A 26,589-nucleotide genomic window follows, 5' to 3' on the forward strand; every position below is an offset into this window, starting at 1 on the left:
TGGATGTGCTGTCTTGCTGCATTGCTTCTGACCCAGGTCAGTGGGTGAGATGCAGGGATGACCTGTCATACAGGATATGCCTAGAAAAGAGGGAGGGAGGGGTGGTGAGTGGGAATGGAATTGTTCCTTTTGACTTTGGCTACTTCCCTTGTGGGGGGAAGCTTCTAGGGCCAGGCATCAGGGAAATGATTCTCAGTGTTGTTCATCTCAAGAGCATCAATCTGAGACCATTGAGGTTGAAACTTCAGACACAAAGTAGTAGAAATATTTATTTTCATCACATGAAATATAAATAACCTAAGGGTTCACATATAATGCTATTTCAAATAATCTAATTATACAATTTGTACAGACAGGTATAGGAAGACAAGGGAAGGTAAATACTTGACTGGAAATGCCTTTATTGGGTGAATAATTTGGGAGTAAGGTTGTTCACCTCATAAGGGAATTTCTAGTCCTATGTTTTCCTTCCCTTCTAGTGAACATCAGTGATATCACTATCAGATTCCTCTTTGATTAGGTCTATGTAATTGTCTACTTCTTGCTTAACCCTAGAATCACATGCATCATTATCTTTAAGGATCCCTTCAAAAACCACTAACTCTTCATAAGGCTGGCTAAAGTTCCAGTTCACTGAGATATTTTTTTCTCCAATATTATTTTCTTCCTCAGTAGAAAGTTTCTTTCTTGAGCTTCCAGGATGTTCAGCCACATCAATATACACCTCTGATTCTTTGCACTGACTGCTTTGGGCAAGAAGTTCAGTTTCATAATTTGTGACTTTGAATATTTTTCTTCTTTTCAAATATTCATCATCCCTAAATCTATGCTCACTTTGGACTTCTTCAGAACCAGGATATTTTCTTGTTCTGTGGTTATATTGGTTCCTACAGAGATTCTTTACCAAAGTCTCACCTCTTGCTGATGTACTGTCAGTTGTTGAAACCTGGAACATTAAATGTTAAAATATTTTGGAAAAAAGTGCTATGGTACAATTTTTGCAAATCAGAATAGGGAAAAGTGCAAGGGTGGGTAAACTTTTTCAGTGCAAGTGCCACATTCAGAAATTTGCAAAGGTTTAGAAAAAAAAAAAAAAATCAATTAATATTTGTGTAGAAATTTCACATGAAACACTTTTTTGAAAAGAAAAAAATTAACTCGCATAAGAAAAAGAGAGTAACTTGGTAAAAAAAAAAAAAAATTACATATATTTCAATGTAGAAACTCATGAGAAACACGTATTTGAAAAACAAAGTAACAGAATGATGTCAACGAGACTGATGCATCAAAATGCAGACATTTACCAGTTTGTTATAATTAGGTGTTAAATTGCTTGTGCTGATCCTTAATACTGACTGAAGATTTGATTCTGTGAGAAGAGATCTGTTCTTTGACTTGTTAACTTTCATTATAGAGAAAGTCTGTTTACAAATGTATGTTGAAGCAAACAACACAAGCATCTTTCTTGCAAATTTTTTCAGATCTTGAAACTTTTCTGAGGGCAAAGATGCATAAAACTCTACCAGTGGTTTACTTTCAAACATCCTCCTTAAAGAGTTATCAGCTTGCAAATCAATCAGTTCCATCTGTAGTTCTTCTGAAGCGGTTTCAATGTCACAGGCAAAAGGTGAGCTGAGCAAATCGAAGTGTCCTTCAATTGCCTTGAAACCAGCAAATCTTCTGTTAAATTCCTCTTTTAAAGCCATCAACTGGGAACTGTATTTGTCTGATAATGTTTGTGTAACAGCTTGTGTTTTCAACAGAGGAAAATGAACAAAGTTTTGCTCATGCATCTGCTTGGCAAAAAGATTAAGTTTCAATTGAAAGGCTTTTACTTCCAGGTGCAATTCATGAGCAAATATACCTTTGCTTTGTAGTTCCGTGTTCAGTTCACTCAGCTTTTGCATTATATCTACAGCAAATGCAAAATCACAAACCCATTCAACATTCTCCATTTCCTTTGAAAAGTCACAAGAGATGTCTTTCACGTTCAAAAATGTGACAATCTCGGCTTTGAGGTCCCACACCTTCTTTAGTATTTTTCCCATGCTTAACCAGCAGACATTTGTGTGGTACAGAACATCAGTAAAATCTGCCTCAATGTCTTCCAAGAAATTTCGGAATTGCCTGTGTTCCAGTCCCTGCGATCTTATTAAATTCACTGCATGCACCACTGGATCCATAACATGTTTGAGTTTTAAAGAAGACTTCCAAAGGCTTTCTTGAAATATGGTGTAGTGGAGAGACAACACACTGTGCAGTGGAAATTTTTCTTTGATTTTATCATTCACCAAGTTCACAAGATCATAATGTTTACCTGTGAGTGAAGGAGCACCATCAGTTGTAATACTTGCCAGTTTATCCAGACTTAATCCAGACCTGATTAGAGTATTAATGACACTGTTGTACAAATATTTCCCAGTAACAGTGTCTCTGAGAGATTCCATAGATAACAATTCCTCTGTAATCTCAAAGTTTCCATCAATACCTCTGATGTAAATGAGTAACTGGGTAGTATCCTGAATATAATTACTCTCGTCTAAAGCAATAGAAAACCAATGAAAACTACCACTGGTTGTTAACAGCTGTTCTTGGATATTCACTGCAATTTCATCTATGCGAGGAGCAATAGTTGTTGCTGACAGAGATATGGCCTCTACTTTTGACTTAACTTCTGGGCACACAACACTGACAGCACCAACTATGCAATCTTTAATAAATTCTGCTTCTGCAAATGACTTGTTTTGCTTTGCAATTTCATTGGCCAATACAAAACTTGCCTTTATCGCGTTTTTTTGCAAATGTATAGTTTCTCCCAAAATAATTTGCTGTTGCTTAAATTTTTTTACCATATCAGTTGCTTTTTTGTGCAGTTCTTGCTTTGATAAATTTAGTCCAAAGTTAGCGTGCTTGGTTTGAAAGTGCCGTTTTAAATTGTATTCCTTGAACACAGCAACTGTTTCATGGCAAATCAAACATACTGCTTTAACTCCAACGTCAGTAAAGAAATACTTTTTAGTCCACTCTTTGTTAAAAACACGGCATTCATAATCAACTTTTCGCTTTTTAAATTGCTTTAGACAATTCATTTTTGTTTGTTTGTATATGATGAGGTTAACTCACAACATCCTTTTCCTTTGGCATCTGCCAGGACACTGATAAGAAAAACAATACAGTATTCATTTCTACTGTAACAAAGTTGCCAGTTTCGCCATTTTTGGGTAACGCTTTAAAGTCCCACAATGTTATTCGACGTTACCGAGTAATTTATTTTGTTTTATTTAATTGTATTTGTCCTCAAATAATACGAGTATATGACTTCATCTTGGCGGACAGCATGAAAACCTTTGACGTGCTGCACGCGGGCCGTAGTTTGCTCACCCCTGCTCTAAGTTGCAAACGTAAACTTTGATATCATTAGAATGTAAACTAAAAATGAAATGAAGAAACCAGTTCCGTGGTACGACCTTACCGTTTATTTTTTAACATTTGTGGTTCATATGATTTAGGGTTGCCGTGTGTCCATAATTTCCTGGACATGTGCTGGGTCAATGTGTCAAAATGGGCGTCCAAGCATAATCAACCGAGCTCGCATATTCACTTCGTCAGTTATAGCACTTCATAACCCAAAACTAACGGCTAATATATATATATATATATATATATATATATATTATATATATATATATATATATATAGATGTGTGTGTGTGTATTTACCTAGTTGTATTATACGGGAAGGGGAGCTATGCTCGTGGGATCCCGTCTTCATATCTCATTTTATCTAAACTATTTTTAAATTCATGTATTGTTTTTGCACACACTACTTTCTCATCTAACTTGTTCCAACTGTCTATTACTCTGTGAGGAAAGCTGTTCTTTTTCAGATCTCTTCTATAGCTGTCTTTCTTGATTTTCTTTCCGTGTCCTCTTGTATTTCTACCATCCCATTTTATTAGATCCTCTCTATCAATAATTTCTATGCCTTTCATGATTCTGTAAATAGCTATCAAACCTCCTCTCTCTCTTCTTTGCTCTAGTGTGTGTGTGTATTTACCTAGTTGTATTTTGCGGGAAGGGGAGCTATGCTCGAGATGTCCCGCCATTGTATCTCGCAGTGTCTAGCTTGCTTTTAAACTCACGAATGGTTTTTGAGCATACTATTTCATTAACCAGTTTGTTCCAAGTGTCCAAAACTCTATGTGGAAAACTGTTTTTCTTTAGTTCTAAGTAAGTCCTCTCTATCAAGTATCTCTGTGCCTTTCATGATTCTGTAGATGGTCAATAGGTCACCTCTCTTCTTTGCTCCAGTGTCGGTAACTCCAGTTTAGCCAATCTCTCCTCGTATGATAGGTTTGCAAGTGCAGGTGCCATTTTTGTAGCTGCTCTTTGGATTCTTTCTATTTTCTTTATATTCTTTTTGGTACTGGGGGACCACAATGTCGCCGCATACTCTAGTCTAGGCCTTATCAATGTAACCAATATTTTTTTTATCATGTTTTCGTCCAAGTATGCAAATGCCACTTTTATTGATCTTAGCAAGTTGTAAGTCTCCCCGACAATTTTGTTCTGTTTATCATAGGACAAGTCGTTCGTGATAATTACTCCCAAATCTTTTTCGGATCCTACTTTCTTTACTTCCTTGGTTCCAATTGTATATTTTCCTAATATTCTGTTTTTGCTTTTTCCAAACTCCATTTTGCTACACTTCTTAGTATTAAAGTCCACTTCCCATTTCTGGCTCCAGTTTCATACCCTATTTAGGTATTCTTGCAGTGCTTCACAGTCCTTATCAGTTTCTACTTTCCACAGTTTGGCGTCGTCAGCAAAGAAGCTCATGTAACAGTTCACTTCATCTTCCATGTCATTCATATAGATAGCAAACATTATTGAGTGGACGCCGCGAGATAGGAAGCGTGGAAGAGGGAGACCAGACAGAAGGTGGAGAGACGAGTAGGGAAGTTTGCAGGAGTGACGTATGAATCATGGAATGCTATTATGGAGGCCTTTGTTCAGCAGTGGACTCAGGATGGCTGATTTTAATGATTGATTGATTGATTGGCACAGTTGAGGTGGGCCTCCCCTGGTTCCAGGGTTTCAGAATTAGTTAGATCCATGTCGATTACCCGCTTCACTGCTATGGACGATTTATGCCCTTATCCTGATTAATGTCTACTATTTTGTCCAACCCAAGGGGAATCCCTACACAGCGAAAACACGTGTATTTATATCCTATATTGTATATTTATACAAAGTATACGACAGTTCATTTTTCCTCTCCATCATGTATTTCTTGTAATCTCCGACTCCACGTAAACACAATCAGCTGATTTGAGTAGAACCAAAGGCGTTGACATTAATACAAGCACGCTACCGAAATTAATTTTGACACAAAATACAAAGACTAGCTTTATAAAAAATATGTCAAGGCATGACAGATGTAAGTGTCGCTCAGTTATGCAGTCATATGACTAAATAAATGAATACGTCGAGTTGATGACGGACTAATATCAAAGCAAAGAAAAAACCGCAATGCCGCTATTTACCGTTCTTTGGCGCCGACTAACTCTTCGGCGTGGAACTGTGATTGGTGCGTTATTTATCATGGCTCTTTTATTTCTTGTGTATCAACTTGTATTTGTTGCTGAACTGAGCCAAGCAGAACATAAATCCAAAAGCAAACATGTGATATCACAACAACCACCGAAGAAAGGTGAAAATGTTTTGGAAAAGGTTGCTGAAAAGGAGTTGATAAAGAATAAAGAAAAGAAGGCTGAGAAGAAATTCATAGAAAACAAAGAAAATATGATTGAAAATAAACTCGTTGACAACAAAGAAGATATTGTTGAAAAGAAACTCAAAGAAAACAAAAAACTTGCCATAAAGTTGTCATCAGCTAAGCCATCTAGTTTGAAAGAAGAATTCACTTGTGCCACATCGGGACAAGTAATATCAGCAGATAAAGTGAATGATGATTACTGTGATTGTCCAGAAGATGGTTCTGATGAACCTTTGACTAATGCTTGTGTTGATGTAAAGTTTAAGTGCAAGCAATCAGTGAATGGTTTTCCAGTACACATTCCATCATCTTGGGTTAATGATGGAATTTGTGATTGTTGTGATGGATCAGATGAGTGGCAGAAGAAAATCATAGACACAATTTTGACTCCGGAATTGCAAAAGAAGATACACAAATTTCTGTCACCTTGTCCAAATCAATGTTAACATTGACTACCAAACCATAAAATGTACCCATCCACTGTCTTTCTAATTGATGTTATGTGTACACCAGTACTTTTATCTAAATATAGTATTTCTATGGTGTGACCTACTGCAAGATAAGATGAAAAGATATTTTTGTAGGTGAACACACATGGTTCCTACACATTCCAGTGTAGTAAACAAAACATTAAGTCCTTTAACCATTTTTTTTTCATAGTTTGTACATGCTAAATAAATTTAATTGACTTACGTATAGATTTATAATGAAGTAAGGCATTTTAGTCTTTCCCAGCAAGGGTTTCATAGAACCCCAGAGTTCCTGTAGAACTTGCAAAGGGTTACTTTGAATTTGGCCATTATTGGCATAGCTGAAGTAGACCTCCATTGGTTCCAGGTGTCTCACCATTTCTTGCTCTTTGAGTAACTTCAGGCAGGGTATTATGGTGGCAGCATAAGTATCCTAGTACATCTGGCAATTTGTGTAGCCACATGTCCAATTTGAGGTTGAAGGACCCTGTTAATGTTGTGGTGAATTCTCTCAGGTCCCACAGTAGACAAATGAACAGTCAAATTCCACTGCATGAAGGAGTGGTGAGCTAGTATCTGCACCTGCTGTGTGGTACCCTGTGTACCCCATGTTTAACATAACCTTCCTTCTCTAGGATGCTTGTTTCCCTGAAACCTTACATTTGTTACTTCTTACTTCAGCTCCCAATAGTAGGCATTCTGCCTGTCAATGGTACCAGCATGTTTCTCCTTCTAGCTCTATCTTCGAAGACCCCTACCTCCCTCAGAGTTTTGATGTTGGGTACATTTGTTACTATTCCTTAAAATATTTTCAATACATAGATAACAATGCATTTCTTTCTTTGTCTCTGAAGGGAGTACAGTTGAACGTGTTTGAATTTCTCCCAGTGGTTCAGATGTTGTGCACCTTGAATTTTGTTATCAATCCTTGGCAATATTAATGTTTTACATAATATTGTTAGTGGTTTTCTTTCTCTTGTTTGGAATGTTTTCATAATCCAGTTACAGATCTGTCATTTCATGTATATATTATGCAAAAGTTCAGTTGTTACTGTGGTAAGATATTCCTTCCTTAAGCTCTCTAATCTATTGTTTCCATACTTAATGAGCTACAGATCTGTCATTTCATGTATATATTATGCAAAAGTTCAGTTGTTACTGTGGTAAGATATTTCTTCCTTAAGGTCTCTATTGTTTCCATACTTAATGAGCTCAAATTTGCCCACATTTAGTTCAGTATTATTTTTTTTTTTGCAGCCCATTCAGTTTACTTGAGAGATAGTGATAAAGTGAATAAACTAGAAAAAATATCCAGTGATTACATGTTTGGAACAGCTCATCAGAAGAAAATGTTTATTTTATTTCTAAAATTGTCAATAAACTTAAGAAAGACATTTGTTTTAGCTAAACTGGTTATCAGAAAAAACATGTTTACTTTATGAAGAAGAAATAGATAAATTAAAATTGTAAAAAAAAAATTCTTGTGTAGGGGTTCTTTGGGGCATCACTATTATTGAAAGAGTTCCATGAAGGTTGGGAAATGCTGGTCTAGATTGATCTGCCAGGTGAATCCATCGCTAGCATCTTCATTCCTGCTCGACACATGACTAAATCAACTCGGTAATCCCTCTCTAACATTGTCCCCAAACTGATTTGTATGTACAATCTATAATATGCTCCTTTTTAATTCTGTTCAGCTTCTTCACCCCTAGTGTAAAACATATTCAATTCTACTGCCTCAAGCTCTGCCTCCTAACTTTTTATCATTGGTACAGACTCCATAACATACAACATGGCTAGCCTCACCATCACCTTGTAGACTTTCCTTTTCATCCTTGCAGAAACCCAGCTATCACAGATGATTCCTGTACTCTCCTCCACCTACTCCATTCAGGCTGCACTCCCTTTTTTACCTTACTCTGTAGTGTAATTGGAGTGAATAATGGCATACCAGTTTAAAAGTCAAAGGAAATGGACCTGATGTAGTTTGATATGTACTCTGTATATATTACTGAATCACAGACTATCATGCTGGACTGATTGAATATGAACGAGTAGATCAGCCACACCAGATTTAATGTGAGTAGTTTGATTCTGTTACAGTCATTGGATATTTTTTATAGGAAATAATTTTTGGTTAATTTTCACTTAGGAGATTTGCATATCCCATGTACAAGACCACATGGGTGATTTAGCTTACCTGAGAGCTCTGTCTCATACAAGAGATTTGGGGTAACAGACTGACTCATTTGAGTATAGGACAAATAAGTATTATTTTACATTCCATCATGCTAGAATTTTCACTATCTTTTATTTTGCTTTTAGGGGATATAGTTCTTCTAGCAAATGAAATTACATTCAATAGAAAATTGCTGCAAACAATAACAGCTTCAATATCCTTGGCAAAATACCAAACATTTAAAATGAAAGCCAGAACCCCAGAGAAATTTTAAGGAATATAATCTTGGACATCTAGTGGCCCCAAATATGCAGTTTAATTTGTGGCTTTATAGCAATCTATGGTACTTTTGTGCCTACACAGGGGAAAGTAAAAACATACTGAGAACATGTGTAATAGCAGCTTCATCCTTGCACAAGTGCACAAGGTTATTTGGCACAAATTAGATAATGTGGTCCTGATGATGCATGGGGTTGCCTCCTAACCTAACTGTATATTCTTATTATATCTTGGATCAATTACTAACCTACAAAACATAGTTTAGGTAAGGTTAGGTCACAAATTTATTTCACATGTTACTATGTATATTTATCTAATTGTAGTATACAGGTAACTTTTTTTTGGCTGTATATGTCTTCATGAGGTACTAAGATAAGGGGGAAAAAAGGTGGTGGACAGGAGTGGGTATTTGCTTTTTGACTTAGCTACCTCCCTTGTAAGGGGAAAAAAGCCGTTGGTATATAGATAGTATATAGGAAAGGAGCTATGCTTGTGGAGTGTCTCTTACTCTTCAGTTATCATATTTCACTTAGAATTCATATATTGTTCCAGTTTGTGCTCAATTATCTAAGCTATTCTAGGAGTTTATGTATGATTTTTTTTACATCCTTTAGACATGTATTATTTTTTAACTTGTTTTTATTTCCTTGTGATGCCCTATCTTAAATCAAGATATCTTTCTCTCATCTTTTCCGCCCCCTTTAGTGATCTGATCACTTTAATTATTTCCCCTCATTGTCTTTGAACCTACTGCACCAACAGTGTTCTGGGACCACACTGAACTTGTGGAAATTATTTTACAAAATGCTGTGACTTCATCTCTATGGTTGTAGTCATTTTGAATTCTGTTGTTAAAAGTAGTTTTAACTGTTGTGATACTTGAAATTTTATACAATAGTGACTTAATAAGTATTGTTGTTGTTTCGTATGTAGTATAGTGCTGATGTTAAGATTAGTACACATTAATATTTACCTAATTGCAATATACAGGAAAAAACTACTCTTCATCTATAGGTGTTGTGAGAGTTTTGTTAGCTTTACTCAGATGTTTGTATTGAAAGGACAGTCATTTAGATTAAGCAGTTACTATGGTCTTAATCTTACATGTGTTATGTATGGATCTTATATATATACACAAGAGAGGTATAGTTCCAGTCAAGAGTACTGGCCAAATACTTGTACAGGTTTTAATTATTTAGATAAATGTCTAGTGTTATATAATTTTTTTTTTGTGACAGTTATTGTAAAGACCAGTATGCCAAATTATTAGCAAAAAAGATGCATTTGTATATTAGAATTTCTGTCTCTTAGTTACATTCCATGTAAAACATAAGTGTGAAGTGCAATTCCCTCAATATACTGTATGTTCATTTATTGGTAGTAATGTTTTTATATTCTAAATGTAAATATTTTTATAAGATACTTTGAGGAGAGCAATAAAACAGTAAATTCTGGATTTATAAGAACTTTTTTGTGGTTTAAATTTCATAAGTTAAAATCATAACCAGAGATTCCAATAGATTTCTCACAATATAACAAGTTATTGAAATTGCCTACAGTAATACAGTGTACACAACAAACATTTATACACTTGTACCGTTTATACTTTCATAATTCTACAACTTTGTGGTTGTGCTGTGCATTTATTGGAAACAATCACAACAGATCTTGGATGGATTGCTACTTATTATCAGAGGGTAACTGAAATTTTCATGGCAGTGACACACTTGTCACATTCTTCCTTCATGATTTTTCCTCATACACTAGGAGACTTGTATACTAAAGCCCTTCAACACTCCCACCTCTCACACCACATCACACAAACACAGCCCCCCCCCCAAAAAAAAAAAAAAAGAACAGCAACATACTGCTCAAACATCTACAATAACCTGCCCTCAGCACTCTATATGTTCATACAAAAACACATACACTCAGATCACAAAACATCTTTGAATTCTGTACTTCATCATGTATCCCCAGATGTCAACCCAACTGAGAAATAACTAAAGAGAAGTAAGAACCATATTGGCGCAATTGCATTTAGGTCATCACTTTGCATTAAAACAGCAGCAGTACAGAATTGGCCTGAAAACAGATTCCAGCAGCCCCACATGCAACCACTACATAGAAGACATAGAGCAGAGGTTTTCATTAGGGGTGAAATTCACCCCCAGGGGGGAATTTTGGGATTTCTGGGGGTGATTTATGACCACAGTCAGCTTACGGGGTGAGGAAAGCAATTATAGGTTTTGGCCTATCTGGCCTGTCACCTGGGCTGGATTTATACTAATTTGGGAAAAATATATACTAATTTGGAAAAAATAAAAGGGTTTTTAGTAATATTTGCATATTATTTAGAATGCACCTTTTGAAACAGACAATCTTGGAAAGGAGGGGGGGGGAATGACATTCTGACAAATGGTGAAAGGGGTGAATGGGCCAAGTAAGGCTGAGAACCCCTGACATAGAGCATCACATTCCACACTGCTTTACTCATACTCACTCCACCCAACAACACAAAATTTTCTTTGAGTGACTTGTGGGCTGAATCAGAGACCATTGCTGGTTATCTGGGGGTTGTAGATTCCCTGCAAGAGACATGGGGCAGTAGATTGATTGATATTAAAAAATGAAATGCACATCCTTGACCCCATTCGTACTGAGTTGCATTTAACCTGTTTCATTCTAACTGCCACTAGGCAATACAGTACATTCAATTGTGTGACTCTTTTGGAACAAACAAGTTAAACCTATTTTGTGCTGAGTGTCACTTTTATTTTGACTGATGCCAGGCAATTTTATATAACTGTGACAAAAGGAAATCAACAAGAGGGGCTCCTTAGTGAAATGAAACTGGAAACTACTACAATGTATTGGTCTTTTATAATAAGGACCAGGTTAATTGAGAAAGGATTAACACTCAAGAGTGCCTTAGAGGTTTCCTCTAGCTGAATAAAATTGCCTGGTAATGGTCAAAATAATTATATTTCACCACAATGGCACAGGTTAGTAAAGTGTACCTAGATACATTGAATATTATACAAATGAAACTTCAAATGCAGTGGAGGAATGCAGGTTCACAATAAATTTTTCATGAGTCACTACATTCCTACACACTGATTTTTGTTTTAAGTTTAATTAGAGATCTCTCACCCAGAACTAAATCTTACATATATTGTTCCAAACAACTGTGTAGCATTGAATATTTTTAATCTATACTATTTTATGAAAGTAACATTAAAAGAAATACAGTACATTGTATTTTTATGCCAATAATTCACCAGCACCTTTTATTCTTACAGATATGATGTCATTACCAAGAACTATTTTATGCTCATGATATTAAGTGGGGGTCTTTGTCAGTTTGTAGGGTGTGGGAGCATATTCTTAAGTCATGGGAATGACAGTGAATCATACCAGTGTGTGCATGGTATGGGGTAATCATTATTTAGATAGATGGCCCATCTTCTGGAGGAAACTATGAGAGAAGATATAGGTATTGTTTATTTTCCTACAATGAGTTGTAGTGAGACTGGTTTGAAGGGGGTGAGAAAGTAGGAGATTGTTGTGAGGGGTTGACAGATTGGACATTCTATTGTAATGTGTGATATATTAAGGGGAGCTCCACAAGGAATGGTTCAGGTCTATCATTAGTTTATAAAACAGTCAAGGGTGAGATCAGAAGATCCTGTTCTTATGTATGTCAATGCTCTCATAGTGTTGGTTCCATTGATGGAAAGAGGGCCATGATAAGGCTTTAAATGGTTTATTGGGAATTCCTTGTAGTGTTTTTGCTACAAGTTTTGCAGTGTGGACTTGGGAGTTGAGTGGAAGTTTGTAGGCTGTGAGGCAGAAAAATTGAAAGGTGTTGATGCTGCACTCCAATCTGCTTTGTCAGTTCATTCATTACTGGGGATGCAACTATGAGATGACACCCAGTAAAAGGATACAGATTTGAAGTGGGAGGCAAAAAAAAAAAAAAAAAAAAAGGATTGGCCATAATCGGATGTAGATAAATAAAGGGTGAATCGAGGACTTAGAAAGCTGTGCGAGTCAGAGATGAATATAAAGGATGAGGGGGGCAGCATAAGGTGGTACAGATAGGAAAGAGTTTGGTGATAAAGACTAAAGTGAATTTTTTTTTTTTTTTTTTTTGGGGGGGGGGGAAGGGCATGAAATCTCAATTCAAGGTGTGTACCTAAAAAGAGTATGATATTTATAGAGCCAATGATATTCAGGGTAGAAGGGATTATTTTTGTGGTGAACATTAATCTGTACAGTTATTCATATAATTTATCTTTATCAGGAAAAAAAAAAGTCAACATCCTGTATCCTTCCCAAACTGTCACTATTCTATGCTGTATAGAAAATACATTACTCAAAAAAGTTAAAAGATACTGTTAATTTTGCTAATTGAAAGACTGGCATCATTTATACATTTTCAGAAACTGAAAGTGTGATGATAATTTGTGACACAAGTTGATAATTTCAATGACCTATGGATAGTTTGCATTTCTCCTCACTGGTTTGCTACCTGCATGTGGTGGCCCTGCAAGATGGATACCAGAGAGATTCATCTCTCAGTTGCCTGTTTTCAAAACCAATCAACAACCTTTCATTTAAAGATTCAACCCTAAGGGGCTAATACATGGTCTTCAGACAATTTCAAAGATATCTATCAACTTTCAGTGTGTTTTCTTCACCTTTTGACATAAGGAGTGCTAACAAATGGTAACTGTTCCATTGCGACTATTGTAAGCTTGTGACACAGAAACAATCCCACATTGATACAACAGAGATACGAGTCCACATTTTCTTCCCAGAAACATCTATGAAAAGGCCTCAGGACTTGCCAGCTGTTATGGGTTTGCAGATTTCTAGTAACTGAAACCTGAGGCAACAATTACTATTATTATAATTATCTTTCTGAAGTGATACATTGCACAATAGTACATGCAGACAATTGAGATGGTACCTAAAAGTTCCATTCTAGTGGTATGTGTAAACCAACTGTAGCTAGGGCTGGTTTTGAACCTATTTGACTGATTTGATCAAATTGGGCCCTGTGCCTAAAAATAATTATATTTCACTAAAACTGGACAATTTAGTAAAGTGTACATGGAAACATTGAATGTTACACAAATGAAACCTCAAATGCAGTGGAGAAATGCAGATTCACAATACATTTTTTTTACAAATCACTACATTCTCTGGCCAGGTTTCGAGCTAAGAACCTTATGACAGGCTTTGTATTGAAAAATTAACACTTTCATATTATCTTTTAATATCTAGTATGTCAAGCATTTAATGTTTTTTGGCTAAGACTGGCATACTACTTGAAAATAAAACATAAATTCTGACCATTGTAGAATTGAGGCCCAGCAGTTCCTAACACCAGCCCTGATACCACCAAATAGCATTGATATTCATTGTTGGGAACCAAGATTGATTTTGTCTTGCTACATTGCTTGTGACCCAGGGCAGTGGGCGGGATATAGGGATGACTCATCATCCATAAGGAGCTAAGATGAGAGGGAAGAAAGGGTGGTGGATGGGAGTGGAATGGGTTGGAGTGGGTACATGCCTTTTGATTTGACTACCTCCCTCATATGGGGAAAAAAATGCTTTGTATACAGATAAATTCAGAGAATAAAGAGCTTGCATTCAGAAACTCAAAAAGTGTATTGAGGAAGAACTTGAAACTAACCAGTCTGATCCACTTGGGTTAGCCTTAATGACTAGGATATGACTGGTAACAAATTGTTCTATAACAACGAAACTGGCACACAATTACATGTACATGAATTCACAAATATTTTCTTTCATCCAGTAAGCCATCATTAGCAAAGTGAGGTGGCTAGGCATGGGAAAGGAAAATTCTCATAACTTTTTATGAAAATGATAATAGATGAGATTAAACATACAAAAATGTCTTTTACATTAAAATTTGACTTTAACAGTAAAATATCATATTCCATTCTATACAGTTATTAACTAATGATACAGTGATAGGGGCCAATGACGGATACCTACAAGTGGTGGTCCTACAAGCTGGATGGTGAGAATCGTCTACGCGATGCCCATCTTCAAAACCCGTCTGCATCCTCATTTCTATCTGAATGTACAGCCATAAAGGGCTGACAGTCACTGCAGACTGGGACCAGGATCTTTCTCTACCAATTTCACTTGCATTTCCTCACCTTCCTCACACAAGAATAGGTGACAACGTCCCTGGTTCTCTCCTCCAATTATTACTACAACAACCCAGTGATATGGGAACAGACTTGCACAAATATAATGCAGACAAAACCCCGTGTTTCTTCCCAGTGAGATCTATGCAGGTCCAAAGACCAATGCTAGTTCCTGTGGGGGTCTGGGTTTTAAGTTAGCAATATCTCATGCAACAATTATCATTATCACTATTATTATCATAAATAGATATAATCCATGAACAATTATATGGATATCTGTAAAGAAATAACCACAGAACTTCCAATGTTTTCCACCTTGTTCTCTTAAAAAAAAAAAAAAAAAAAAATATATATATATATATATATATATATATATTTTGGTCCAACATTATTTCAGGTGATTGTGCACATGTATATATGTGGACTAAAAAAACCCTTAGGGAGGCCAATTCAAAGCACACACACGCACACCTCATTTATCCAGAACCCATTTGTTGTCCCTTGTATTTTATTTTCTTGTGGATGAAGGGTCATCTACATCTCACACCCACTGCTCAGGTCACAGGAGGACACAGCATCTCAACAGAAGCATCTTACAGCTGAAGCTGGTTTACCTCCACTGCTTCATTATATGGTGACCATCCTCCCCTTAACCACTCAAGAATTTACAAAGCAGGCTAGAGGAAATTCATTCACTATCATCCATTCACAACCACTCTCCACTCACACCCATCCCTCCTCAACAGATATTCCTCTTGTTACCGAAGCCATTTTCATCCAATCACCTCATTCACAATCTACCTCTCATTTAGCATCCACCTCTGCCTTCCACACACTTTTTTGCAAATCTTTCTTCATTTTCTTTCTATATGCTGACACCATCCCAGTATTCTTTGATTAACCTTATCTGCCAGCTCTCTTCCCACTCCTACTCTCTGTCTCACCTCTACATTTCTTATTCAATCCGCCCTCATCAACCCCACCATTCTTCTTAAACACTTCTGCTCCATACAGTCATGGCCACAATCACCCCCTGATACTGTTTTCTCTTTGCATTCGTCCCCAGATATCTACTCTCATGACACTTTTTGCCCATCCCCCCCCAACATTTATTTGCTTGTGATTGTCCAACTCAAAGAAGAGAACTTCTAATAGATGATTAAGGTCAAACTATGGTTGGATTGTAGTGTCCTTCACTATGGCCATTTGTTAACAGATATTTTATTTATTCTTTAAGTAAACTTTCCTTTGTGCAAAAGTTATCCTAAATAATGCAGATATTACTGGTGTGTAAATTAATAAAATAACATTTCCATTTCTAACACTGTATATCAGGATATGTATGTCTCTTATATAAACTAATATTAAGAATTTATCTTGTATATATATATATATATACATGTATATACACATACACACATATAATAATAAGTTCTCACATACAAGTTGAAAAAGTGATGGTGAGTTCAGCGTTACTATGTACCTCTTTTCCATGACTATTACTTTAGTCTCTGAAGAACTTCCATGAGAATTGAAATAAGCATATCAGGCTTTAATAGTGCAAGATCATAGTGAAACATTTGGAAGACTTCCTGAAAAAGCCAGTGAAATTATAAGTACATGAGAAAACATCAAATTGATATGTTACACTGAACTCGCCATGAATTTTCACTCTATGTATGTGTATATATATACACACACACACACTAATTGCCCTCTCCCTTTTATATGGGAAATAGCTGCATCAAAGCACCCATCCATATTATAAACAAATGAAACCTACTCAACCACCCCTTCCACCAAAGCACCTCATGCATGAAGGGTTACCCTGTCCCCACCACTCCCCTCTGGTCAAAAGCAATGCAGTAAGACACAGCTTTTCCACAGTAGAGCTTGGCATCCAGATCTGGTTTCCCCCACTATTTTACCACATGGTGGCCTGTTATCATCACTTGCTAAAAAATACAAATCATATAACACACAAGAACATTCCTTCATCCTTTTACTCCTATCTTTTGCATCCTTGCTTCCTTGTGCAAGGCATACTGCATCCAAAACTCCCTTCAACCCATCTATCTACTGCATTCTTAGTCTTAATATTGAGCTCACTCCATCCACTTTAGCTTTCTCAACTCTTTGCTAGTCTTTCCTTGTCCATTCTTTCCATATGCCCAAACCAAATAAGGACCTTGTTCTACCCTATCCGACAGGTTTCTTCCCACCCCTATTCTTTGTCTTGTTTCCACATTTCTTTTTTCATAGTTGTACCACTTATTGCATTTCTTATACACATCATCTCAAAAGTAATCAGTTTATTCCTTTCCACCTCCTAATTCCAAGTCTTTGCTCCATACGTATTATAATTTTTAAGTCTCTTTAACAAAATATTAATACAGATCAAAGCCATACTCTCAATGAGGGGGGGGGGTGGCAATTTGGTGGGGTTTGTTACCAGAAAATGTGGAAGTTGATAAAAACAAAAGAATTCCAGGGGGGGGGGGGTTAGTTGCCCTCCCTGCACCCTTAGAGGGTATGGCCCTGAAGATCTATCGTCATCATTCTTATTAGGGGGAAAACTCATTAGTCCCATATTAGCAAACAAACATATTTTCTCTTATAATCTACAATATAAGTAAAACTACCTTATACTTGTTATTCAAAAATGATGTGTACATAAATGAACTCCCACCATTTCTGGAAGCACTAAGAAGGTTACATGTGTGCTTTTGAGCAAAACATCACAAATGACTGAGGCACCTTATAAAACTAATCAAATGTGACCTTTGGAGAGTATAAATTTAGAACATCTTTGAGAAATACAGTATAATTCAACTTTGAAAAAATAACACATTTACTTTACTATAGAAAAGGATATAGGAACATACATTTACACATTAATGAGGCACCTTATAAAACTAATTAAATGTGACCTCTATAGTATACAAATTTAGAACATCTTTGAGAAATATTGTGACATCTGAAAGAATATTTGAACACATTTATTTTGCTACTGGAAGGGATACTGGAATACATGAAGTATAAACACTATACCATGGAAAGATCACTGCCTGTGAGTCAAGACGCTACAACAAGACCAGACTCTAGATCATGACAACAAGGTCCTACATAGATAAAGCTTTTTGTTGTGGTTGGGTTATAAAATTATGTAATACAACTTTGCAGAGGTGAACACTTATCATTACAGCATTTGACACACCATCGCCTAAACTAGCAAATATGAATGAACTGGTTGTATTCTACAAACAAAAGTGATACTATTGCTTGCTTTCATATGTATGACAATTTCATCTTTCACATACAGTAGCGTGAACACATTATTACCTTTGTTCTCACATCTATTATCCTGTCCTTGAAATATGTTTCATGTGATCTAAATACATGAACATGACAGTGCATTATGCATTGTACTTTCTTTAAAAGAAGACTAATTTCAAGATATGCTATGATTAGGTATTATTCCACAATGAATACTAACTACCATAACAGCATGTGAAATTTAACACTAATATTGATGTATTGTCAATTGATCTAAGATTATAATATGTGATTAAATCTATGAGTAGCATAAAATTGTAATGATTTGAAAACCATTGTAATGTTTATCAAGTGATTATCAACAGCAAGATAATTTTTTTTCTGTATACTTACAACATTCCTCTAACAAACTTACTACTTTTTTTTTTACATAAAGTTATGACATACTTAACACTCTTGTGACATTTGATTAACATTTCATAGAAAAATATATAAAGCACGTTACTCTTTCAAAACCTATTCAAATATTGCAGAAAGCACTCAATTCCTCAATCTTAAAATTTCTAATTTGTATTTTCTCCAAATCTATCTAATAAGAAGTAAAAAGAAGAAATAATATGAACAAGAGTAATCATAATAACTGTAATAATGACTAGAATAATAATAATAATAATAATAATATGTATATACCATTGAGCCTTTTCCACCTTTAAAGAGGGTGACCAAGTTTAGAGTATACATCAATCCAAAACACATTTATTGGCCCTTCCACTTCAGCACTTCATGGATGAAGAATCATCCCTGCCCCCATCACATTGCCAGGGAAAAAAAAAAAAACACAATACACAAAGCCTCAACAACAGGGTCTGACAGCTGGAATCAGTTTACCCCTACCATATCATTATTTGGCAACCCTCCTCTTCATCCAATTAAAAAATTAAGGAGCAGACAGGAAGGATATCCTTTCTGGGCCACATCATTCCTCTATCCATTTACAACTATTCCCACCACCCTTGCAATTACCACCTGGCTGAGTGGGTTAGGGTGTCATTACTTGCAGTGAAGGTCGAGGGGATGGCGGTTCGAATCCTGCCAACGGCAAAGTTGAACCAAGGGCATAGCTCATTAAATTCCACGCTACAAAGTCCTCTATAAGGGGCACCGTCCTAGCCTTCTGATGGGAGGAGTTTGTGACATTAAACCTTATCATCACCACCCCATCCATGTGCATGTTGAACAACCATAACGAACTTACACAACCCTTGTACAACTCCACTTTCACCTCAAACCATTCACCCTCTTGATTCTCTACCCAACCAATCTCTACTACTTCCACAAAAAAATTAGACTCCCTTCAATGGCCTTCCTTCTATCCCATACACCTGGAGCACATTCCACGATGCCTTCCTGCCGTATGGCTTCTCAAAACCCATAAAGGCCCAAAAGATATCCTTACCTTTGGCTAAACACTTCTTGAATATCTGCCTTAATATAAAATTTTCATCTCTTCCTTTCCTAAACTCACACTGTTTTTCCCTACTCATTCTCTCAGTTCCTCTCCTAATCTTCTTAGTTAATACCTTCCCATATGCCTTTCCAACTACACTTATCAAATTGATCCCTCTAAAGCTACTGCATTCATATTTGTCCCCTTTTCCTTTGTATAGTAGAACTACACATGCATTCTTCCAATCTTTTAGTACACATAAAACAACCTCACTAGCCTATCCACTATAATTATTTTTCCCTATTTTTCTGTGTGAGGGGATGGAGAAGGGGGGTTACTGATTCAGTGAAGTGGCCTTGCTGTGGATGTACTGTGTCTTGCTACATTGCTTCTATCCCAGGACAGTGGGCAGGATACAGGGATGTCCCATTATCCATGAGGAGCTAAGATGAGAGGGAGGAAAGGGTAGTGGATGGGAGTGGGTACATGCCTTTTGACTTAGCTACCTCCCTTATAAGGGGGAAAAAGCCCTTGGTATATAGACAAATAGAATAATAATATTAATAATAATAATAATAATTATGATGATAATAATAATAACAATAATAATAATAGTAATAACATTAGTAATAATAATCAGCAGCCTCATGGAATCCAGCCATGGCCACTGGGATAGCTCACAGGTAACTCAGGAAAGAAACTTTGTTGTGATGTTTGAAATCAGTGAAGGTTGAGCAGAGATGCATGTTGAGTGCATCTTGGGTATACAGTGTCTGTTTCCATACTGGTTCTGAACTGATATGTTTTTAGTGCCTGAGCGATGATATTAATGTTAGCAGCTTAGTGTTACTTTGACGTGTCTTGAGAGTTTTTCTCTTCTTGTATACCTGATTGAGAAATTAATTTGTTTGTCTAGAGCATAGTGATTCTTTAATAATCTGTATTTACCTAGTTGTATTTTATGGGACTAGAGCTATGCTCGTTTTGACCCGTTTTTGTATCTCTCCACATCCAGTTTGCTTTTGAATTCATGTATAGTTCTGGCATTAACTGTTTCACTGTGTATTTACCTAAATGCAATATACAGGAAGAGTTACACTGTATTTACCTAAATGCAATATACAGGAGGAGTTACACTCATAGGGTCCTGTCTCTGTCAAGCTTGGCTTTATAATCATATAAGCAAAACCCATACACAAATTTAAGGGCAAACTAAACACTGTGAGGTACAAAGACAGGATACCACAAGCATAGCTCCCCTTCCCATAAAATACAACTAGGTAAAAATACACACACCTACACACACTCGCAGCACAGCGATACTGAAATTATTTCAGCCCTATGAGCTCTGAGCTCTCTTCTGGGAGGGAAATAACTGTCGATCATGAGTCCAAGATGTGATCCAAGACCATAGTGAATCACACATGAATCCAAAGAGTAACGACAAAGATGGCCCCAACACTTTCAAAATTGACATATGAACAAAGATTGGCTAAACTGGAACTACCAACTCTGGAACAAAGAAGAGAAAGAGGAGATCTATTGGCCATTTACAGAATCATGAAAGGCATGGAAGTTCTTGACAGAGAAAACTTATTAAAGTGGGATAAAAGAAAAACAAGAGGACATGAAAAGAAACTCAAAAAGGATAGTTAAAGACTCAAAAAAGATAGTTAAAGAAGAGATCTGGAAAAAAAAAAACAGTTTTCCACACAGAGTGGTGGAAATCTGGAACAAAATGGATGAAACAATAGTGTGTACAAACACCATACAAGAATCTAAGAACAAACTAGATGTTGTGAGACACAAAGACAGGTCACAATGAGCATAGCTCCCCTTCCCATATAATACAATTATGTAAGTACACACACACACACACAATTATTATGTACAGCCATCATATTACTCATGTGAGTTATATAATGCAGATGTATTTACCTAGTTTTACCTAGTTGTATTTTACAGGAAGGGAGCTATGCTCGTAGTGACCCATCTTTGTATCTTTCAGCATCAAGTGTGTCTTTTGTTCTGTGAATTAAGGTTGTGTGGTGCAGTGTGGTGTGTGTATGATTCTATGGGATCTTGTGCATGATTCTTATTTGAAGATTCTTGTTTCTAAGTATAGATAGCCTATTAGAATTGTTTTGTTGCAGCCTGTTAATATTCGTAAGGTTATGTTTTGTACTGTCTGCAGGTTTTCTTTACATTCTTTACTTTAGGAAGCCATACTCTGGAAGCATAGCAAATGTTATTCCTATGAACTGTTTGTATGTTGTGATGAGTTTTTCTTTCTGTTGTCTGAATCCTGTGCTTGCTATGGTTCTCAGTATGTTCAGTTTCTTTCCTTGCTTTTCCTATGATAACAATAGTGATTTCACAAAGCAAAATGTTATTCCTTACAATGCAACCTAGGAGATTACTCATGTTTCAACAAAATAAAATGAGGATAAATCTATTATTCAACTTAGAAATTTTGGTCTTTCCAACTTCACCTTCCACACCTTTTCTGTTTTTCAACTACACTTCTATTCCTTCATTTGTGCCTCTGCCTTTCTTCAACATTTTGACTTCTTCTTTAAGATTTGGCTTCTCTGTTCTTGTGTGCCAAACTAACACCTGAAAGAAATTGTCAAATAATAAGTTTAGGTATCTCTGATTTAGATATGCACTATGAAATGAGAAAACCCACTGAGAAAAAATATACCAATAGTATTACCTTCGTGCACATGTCAGCTTTGGGCTCCAACTGATCCATTGTAATAAGTTCCTGCAGAAAATCCGATTCTAAGAAACCTCGCTGTGAATCCAACGAAAACTGAGCAGTTGGATGAGCTTGAAGTAGGCGTAGGTTGATGGCAAATGAAGCCATGTCCACGGCAAATGGGCGGTCTGCTCTCCATCCTACCAGCCAACCCACCACCTTACCATTGACCACTTGTGGCCGCTCCACCATTACACCACCTACCAATCCAACTGGCCACACCGATGCAATCTTGGTCGACCGCATCTATATAATGAAGAATTTCATAATTATTGAGTGTGTATTTACCTACCAGTATTGACTAAGTTATAAGTTTCTTCTGCAAAAATTTAAGGGTCTATGAGAGAAATTCTGACCAGAACCCTATTAATTAGGTTTTTGAATATGTGTACATGTGGAACAAGTGAAAGCAAAATAAGAAGATATTGTTCCTATGTTTGTGAGAAGAAAGATGGATGCCTTAGCAATGAGTGACACTAAACTGAAAGGTAAATTTGAGTACAAGTTTGGAAGTATGATAGGGTGTCAGTACTAGCAAGAAGGCAAGGGAGAGAAGAAGTGGTTCTGCTGGTAAGTGATAACCTGTAAGTGTATGGTTGAATGGAAGTAAATGCCAGAACTCATCACTCCTTCATTTACTCACAATCTCTCTCCATGCAATATTATCTTTTGTATTCTCTTTTCTTTGCTTGACAGACATTTCCTCTTGTATCTAACGCCCCTTTCAACCCATTCCTCTACTTCATTCTTGGTCTTCCATCCACTTCCACATTTCACACTTTTTCTGCTGGTAATTTTTTACTCATTCTTAAATGTAATACCTAAAATTTCTTTGACATATTATTAAGGGCTACCCTAAAATTCTTTACCTCATGGAAAAGTTCTGGAGTGTATGTATTATCATCATCAGCAAAGTAAACTACTCCACCCAAGGCTGAAGAGGGCTGGTGATCTCGTAGCCACTGTATTCCCTGATTTCTCTGAAGAACACCTCGGGGCTTTTTCCATGAAGGATCCTAGAAAAATCCAAATGTTATAAATTAATCTTCAGGATATTATAGGCAAAGACCAATTTGAAAACTAAAGAAATTAATTTTATTCCTTTCCAGGTGGTTGGAAAACTAACACCTAAATATACTAATGACAACTGTAAGGGCATGGAAAAATATACAATTTCATGTTATTGTCTATATGCTAGAGAACAAAAATGAAAATAAAGGAGACATGGTAAAAAGATGATTATACTTTAAAAAAGACCAAGTGATATACTATGGAAAAGAACTTATATGTTCTTACACAGGGAAAAAATTAATTATCGGTATCTATTGAACAATTTGATGGATATTAGTGGGAACTTACAACCACCATAAACTATAATCATAGCAACCCACCAACATCCAAATCTGATTCCTTAACCTTACCCAACCACCAAACCTTCTATTCTAGCCCCTCTCTCCCACCATCAAGACCAAACATAGAAACACAATGTGGCACGCACTCAAAACACATGGCTTCATAACATGCCATCAACTCCTTGGCCAGCAATTTGAGCAGATTAATACACACCTAATGACTAATAAAATGATTAATTTCAAATACATTCTATAGCTTACATTTTGACGTAGCTTCCATTCTGGAGGTGTAGGTATATTTAAGTGAGTATATTCAAGACTGGATTTAGCGAGGAACTGTTGTACCAATTCACTCTTTTCCCTTGCATCTTCTACAACAATCCAATGCAAAGAAGGGACTTGGATGAAAACATGCTTTAATCTGCAAATTAAAGAGATATTTTAAAATAATCTACTGCCATCATTATAGTTCTGAACATATAGCATATTCTTATTGAAGCCTTCCAGTATTTATTGGATAAAATGTGATCAATGTGCAGGTGAAATGTCCCTTTTCAAATCCATGGTCATCTGCTAGGTTAGGAATGAATACATACATACTTTTCGGAAAAGTCCATGCATGAAAATCTATCTTTGACTATTAGATGTTACCTCACCTTGAAAGTTCTGCTTTTTGATGGGGTCTTGAATAAGTTGGGGTGATAACATAAATAGTAGGCCAAACAGTTCCTTTGTACTCTTGTAATGGGACATTGTATTTATTAAGGACAGCCTTCAGCTGAATAACCTGCAAAGTATCAAGACATTATAATATATACTTTTAGGCATATACAATATACAGATTTCCATAAAAATCACAATATTTTCTTTTTATAATATCACCAGATAATGTTACATTTAATTTCTACAGTAAACAACAACATAAAAATTTACTTCACGTCTTAATCTTAGTAGTTCACGAAGACCTTCACTTGGTAGGTCATAATATGAAGCTTCTGATCCCTTCTGATTATATAGCCCTGTAATATAAGTATTATCTAATATCAGACTACTGTTCTTTTGAGAACTGGCTGGCAGCAGTCTTTGGAACCTCCCACAGATCTCTCTGGAAAGAGACAATGGACTGCTGTCTATGTTTTCAGTTCCCCATGTTTGAGAAGGTGTGAAAAATACAGCTGAAGTTAATAGAGAAAGAACTTGGGCCCAGTCCAGGGACCAAATGGCAGCCTCTCAGGGCTGCACCTAATGGAGCTGAGGGGGTTTGTTAGTTTTGAAAATAGGCAACTTTAATGTCTTACAGAACCACCAAATGCAGTTACCCATCACTGGTCCCCTACCAAGAGGAAGAACAGTAACACTATAAAAAGTTTCAGGTACAGGGCAGTGAGAATATTTATCTGCATTCCATGAGAATTATGATGGATAACAAGTTACTAAACAATATAGATAAAGCTTCAATTAAATAGATTTTTGTGAAGGTTACAAAACATCCTTGGATGTGCAGGGAATGAAAATTTATTGTGATGATAATATTGTGGTTGCAGACATTCCATATTTGTTGGCTACAGTAAGGACCTCCAGTGAATGCACCCAAGTATATCTAAGTGACCAATTGCCCCAAATGCAACTACCATAGAAAAAATACAGAGCACCTTAAACTATACTTTGCATTCACTCCTACACAGAAAGACACAAAATATCTTCATTAAGTAACTTATGGGCTGCATCAATGGCCATGGATAATTTTCCTAAGGTTGTGGGTCTCATGCAAGAGATTTTTAGTGTATTAGATTGACTGATCATTGCAGATGGTTGTTGCTCTTGACTCTTGGTCTGCTAAGTAAGGTATCCAATAGCATCCCAATTTATCTTTTAATCTGAGATGAATGCAGAGGCAATAAAAAGACAACTTGTTTGATACACTAGCAACAAGAAACATTGTACCACTATTTCTATTTTCTAAACTACCTTAGAATTGACAGATCTAACTCAACTTATCTTCTTAGGCATGGGTTACACAACCTGACCCTTCTTAACTAGATTAATCTTTAGACTTAAACCCCTTTGCTATAATGATTTCTATATTTTGACTAATGCTATACAATTTCATTCAACTGAGGGAGCAGAATCATGAGCAAATGGAATATTGATCAAGAACTAATTTGGTCTGGTTTCTGCCCAACTGAGATGAATAAAGTCAAATGGCATAAACAAAAATAGAATCTATAGAGGACATCAATCACCATCATAGCAAAGCCAAAGGTCATCTACTTAACCTAACCCAAACTATGCATCATTAGTGAACATTTTACAACTAATCAAACATCTCTGACTTACAACAGATCAAAAGTGTCTCTGAATTGACTATTTCGACAGATGGTTAGTTTTTTTTTTATATGGATGCTAATATAATTAATAATATGATTATCCTTGGCTTATTATCTTATATGGCTCTGAAAAAAACTTTCCATCTGATAACTCTTGTTGTATGGAGGCAGTAGGCGATCTTCATAACTGGTGCATTATAAGCCAATAACAGGATTCCAAAGGAAATTATCTAAGATACTATTATCAAAGTAATAAAAACAGTAAGTTAACAGTAAATACCAACTGAGGAGAATAAAACAGTTTTGAGTTTACGTGATCTACACAATATAAGTTGTGTTACTTACCATAGTAACCATATAGAATGAAACTAACAAGGGATGCTATAATCAGCACGTATCCAATTTTCTTTAAACGTCTCTTGTATATATAATATGTGGAAATCATATGTGCTATTACTCCAGTCGTACGCTTTGCCATCAGTCTACGGGCTCTTACTATCGTATCTCGTAAGCATAGAATGTAAACATT

The 26,589-nt window shown here is 36.2% G+C and overlaps 3 protein-coding genes across 3 annotated transcripts; 1 reads left to right on the top strand and 2 right to left on the bottom strand.

Moving 5' to 3' along the window:
• Positions 1 to 256: 256 nt before the first annotated feature.
• LOC143034447 (general transcription factor II-I repeat domain-containing protein 2-like) lies at positions 257 to 3,218 on the bottom strand. Its single transcript, XM_076200504.1, has 2 exons — positions 1,305 to 3,218; positions 257 to 946 (listed from the first exon to the last, which is right to left on the bottom strand). The coding sequence occupies exons 1-2, from the start codon at positions 3,087 to 3,089 to the stop codon at positions 476 to 478; spliced, it is 2,256 nt and encodes a 751-aa protein (XP_076056619.1). The 5' UTR covers positions 3,090 to 3,218; the 3' UTR covers positions 257 to 475.
• Positions 3,219 to 5,305: 2,087 nt separating this feature from the next.
• Positions 5,306 to 7,492, top strand: LOC143034449 (uncharacterized). The gene has a single exon (XM_076200506.1). It carries the CDS (start codon positions 5,532 to 5,534, stop codon positions 6,222 to 6,224), a length of 693 nt encoding a protein of 230 aa, XP_076056621.1. The 5' UTR covers positions 5,306 to 5,531; the 3' UTR covers positions 6,225 to 7,492.
• A 108-nt stretch (positions 7,493 to 7,600) lies between these two features.
• GlcAT-I (Glucuronyltransferase I) lies at positions 7,601 to 26,544 on the bottom strand. The gene is made up of 7 exons (XM_076200505.1): positions 26,406 to 26,544; positions 24,667 to 24,752; positions 24,390 to 24,520; positions 23,995 to 24,154; positions 23,251 to 23,397; positions 22,337 to 22,627; positions 7,601 to 22,236 (listed from the first exon to the last, which is right to left on the bottom strand). The coding sequence occupies exons 1-7, from the start codon at positions 26,536 to 26,538 to the stop codon at positions 22,138 to 22,140; spliced, it is 1,047 nt and encodes a 348-aa protein (XP_076056620.1). The 5' UTR covers positions 26,539 to 26,544; the 3' UTR covers positions 7,601 to 22,137.
• Positions 26,545 to 26,589: the final 45 nt, after the last annotated feature.

Source organism: Oratosquilla oratoria, chromosome 17, assembly GCF_046742065.1.
Source record: "Oratosquilla oratoria isolate Oo_2021 chromosome 17, ASM4674206v1, whole genome shotgun sequence".
NCBI lineage: Eukaryota > Metazoa > Arthropoda > Malacostraca > Stomatopoda > Squillidae > Oratosquilla > Oratosquilla oratoria.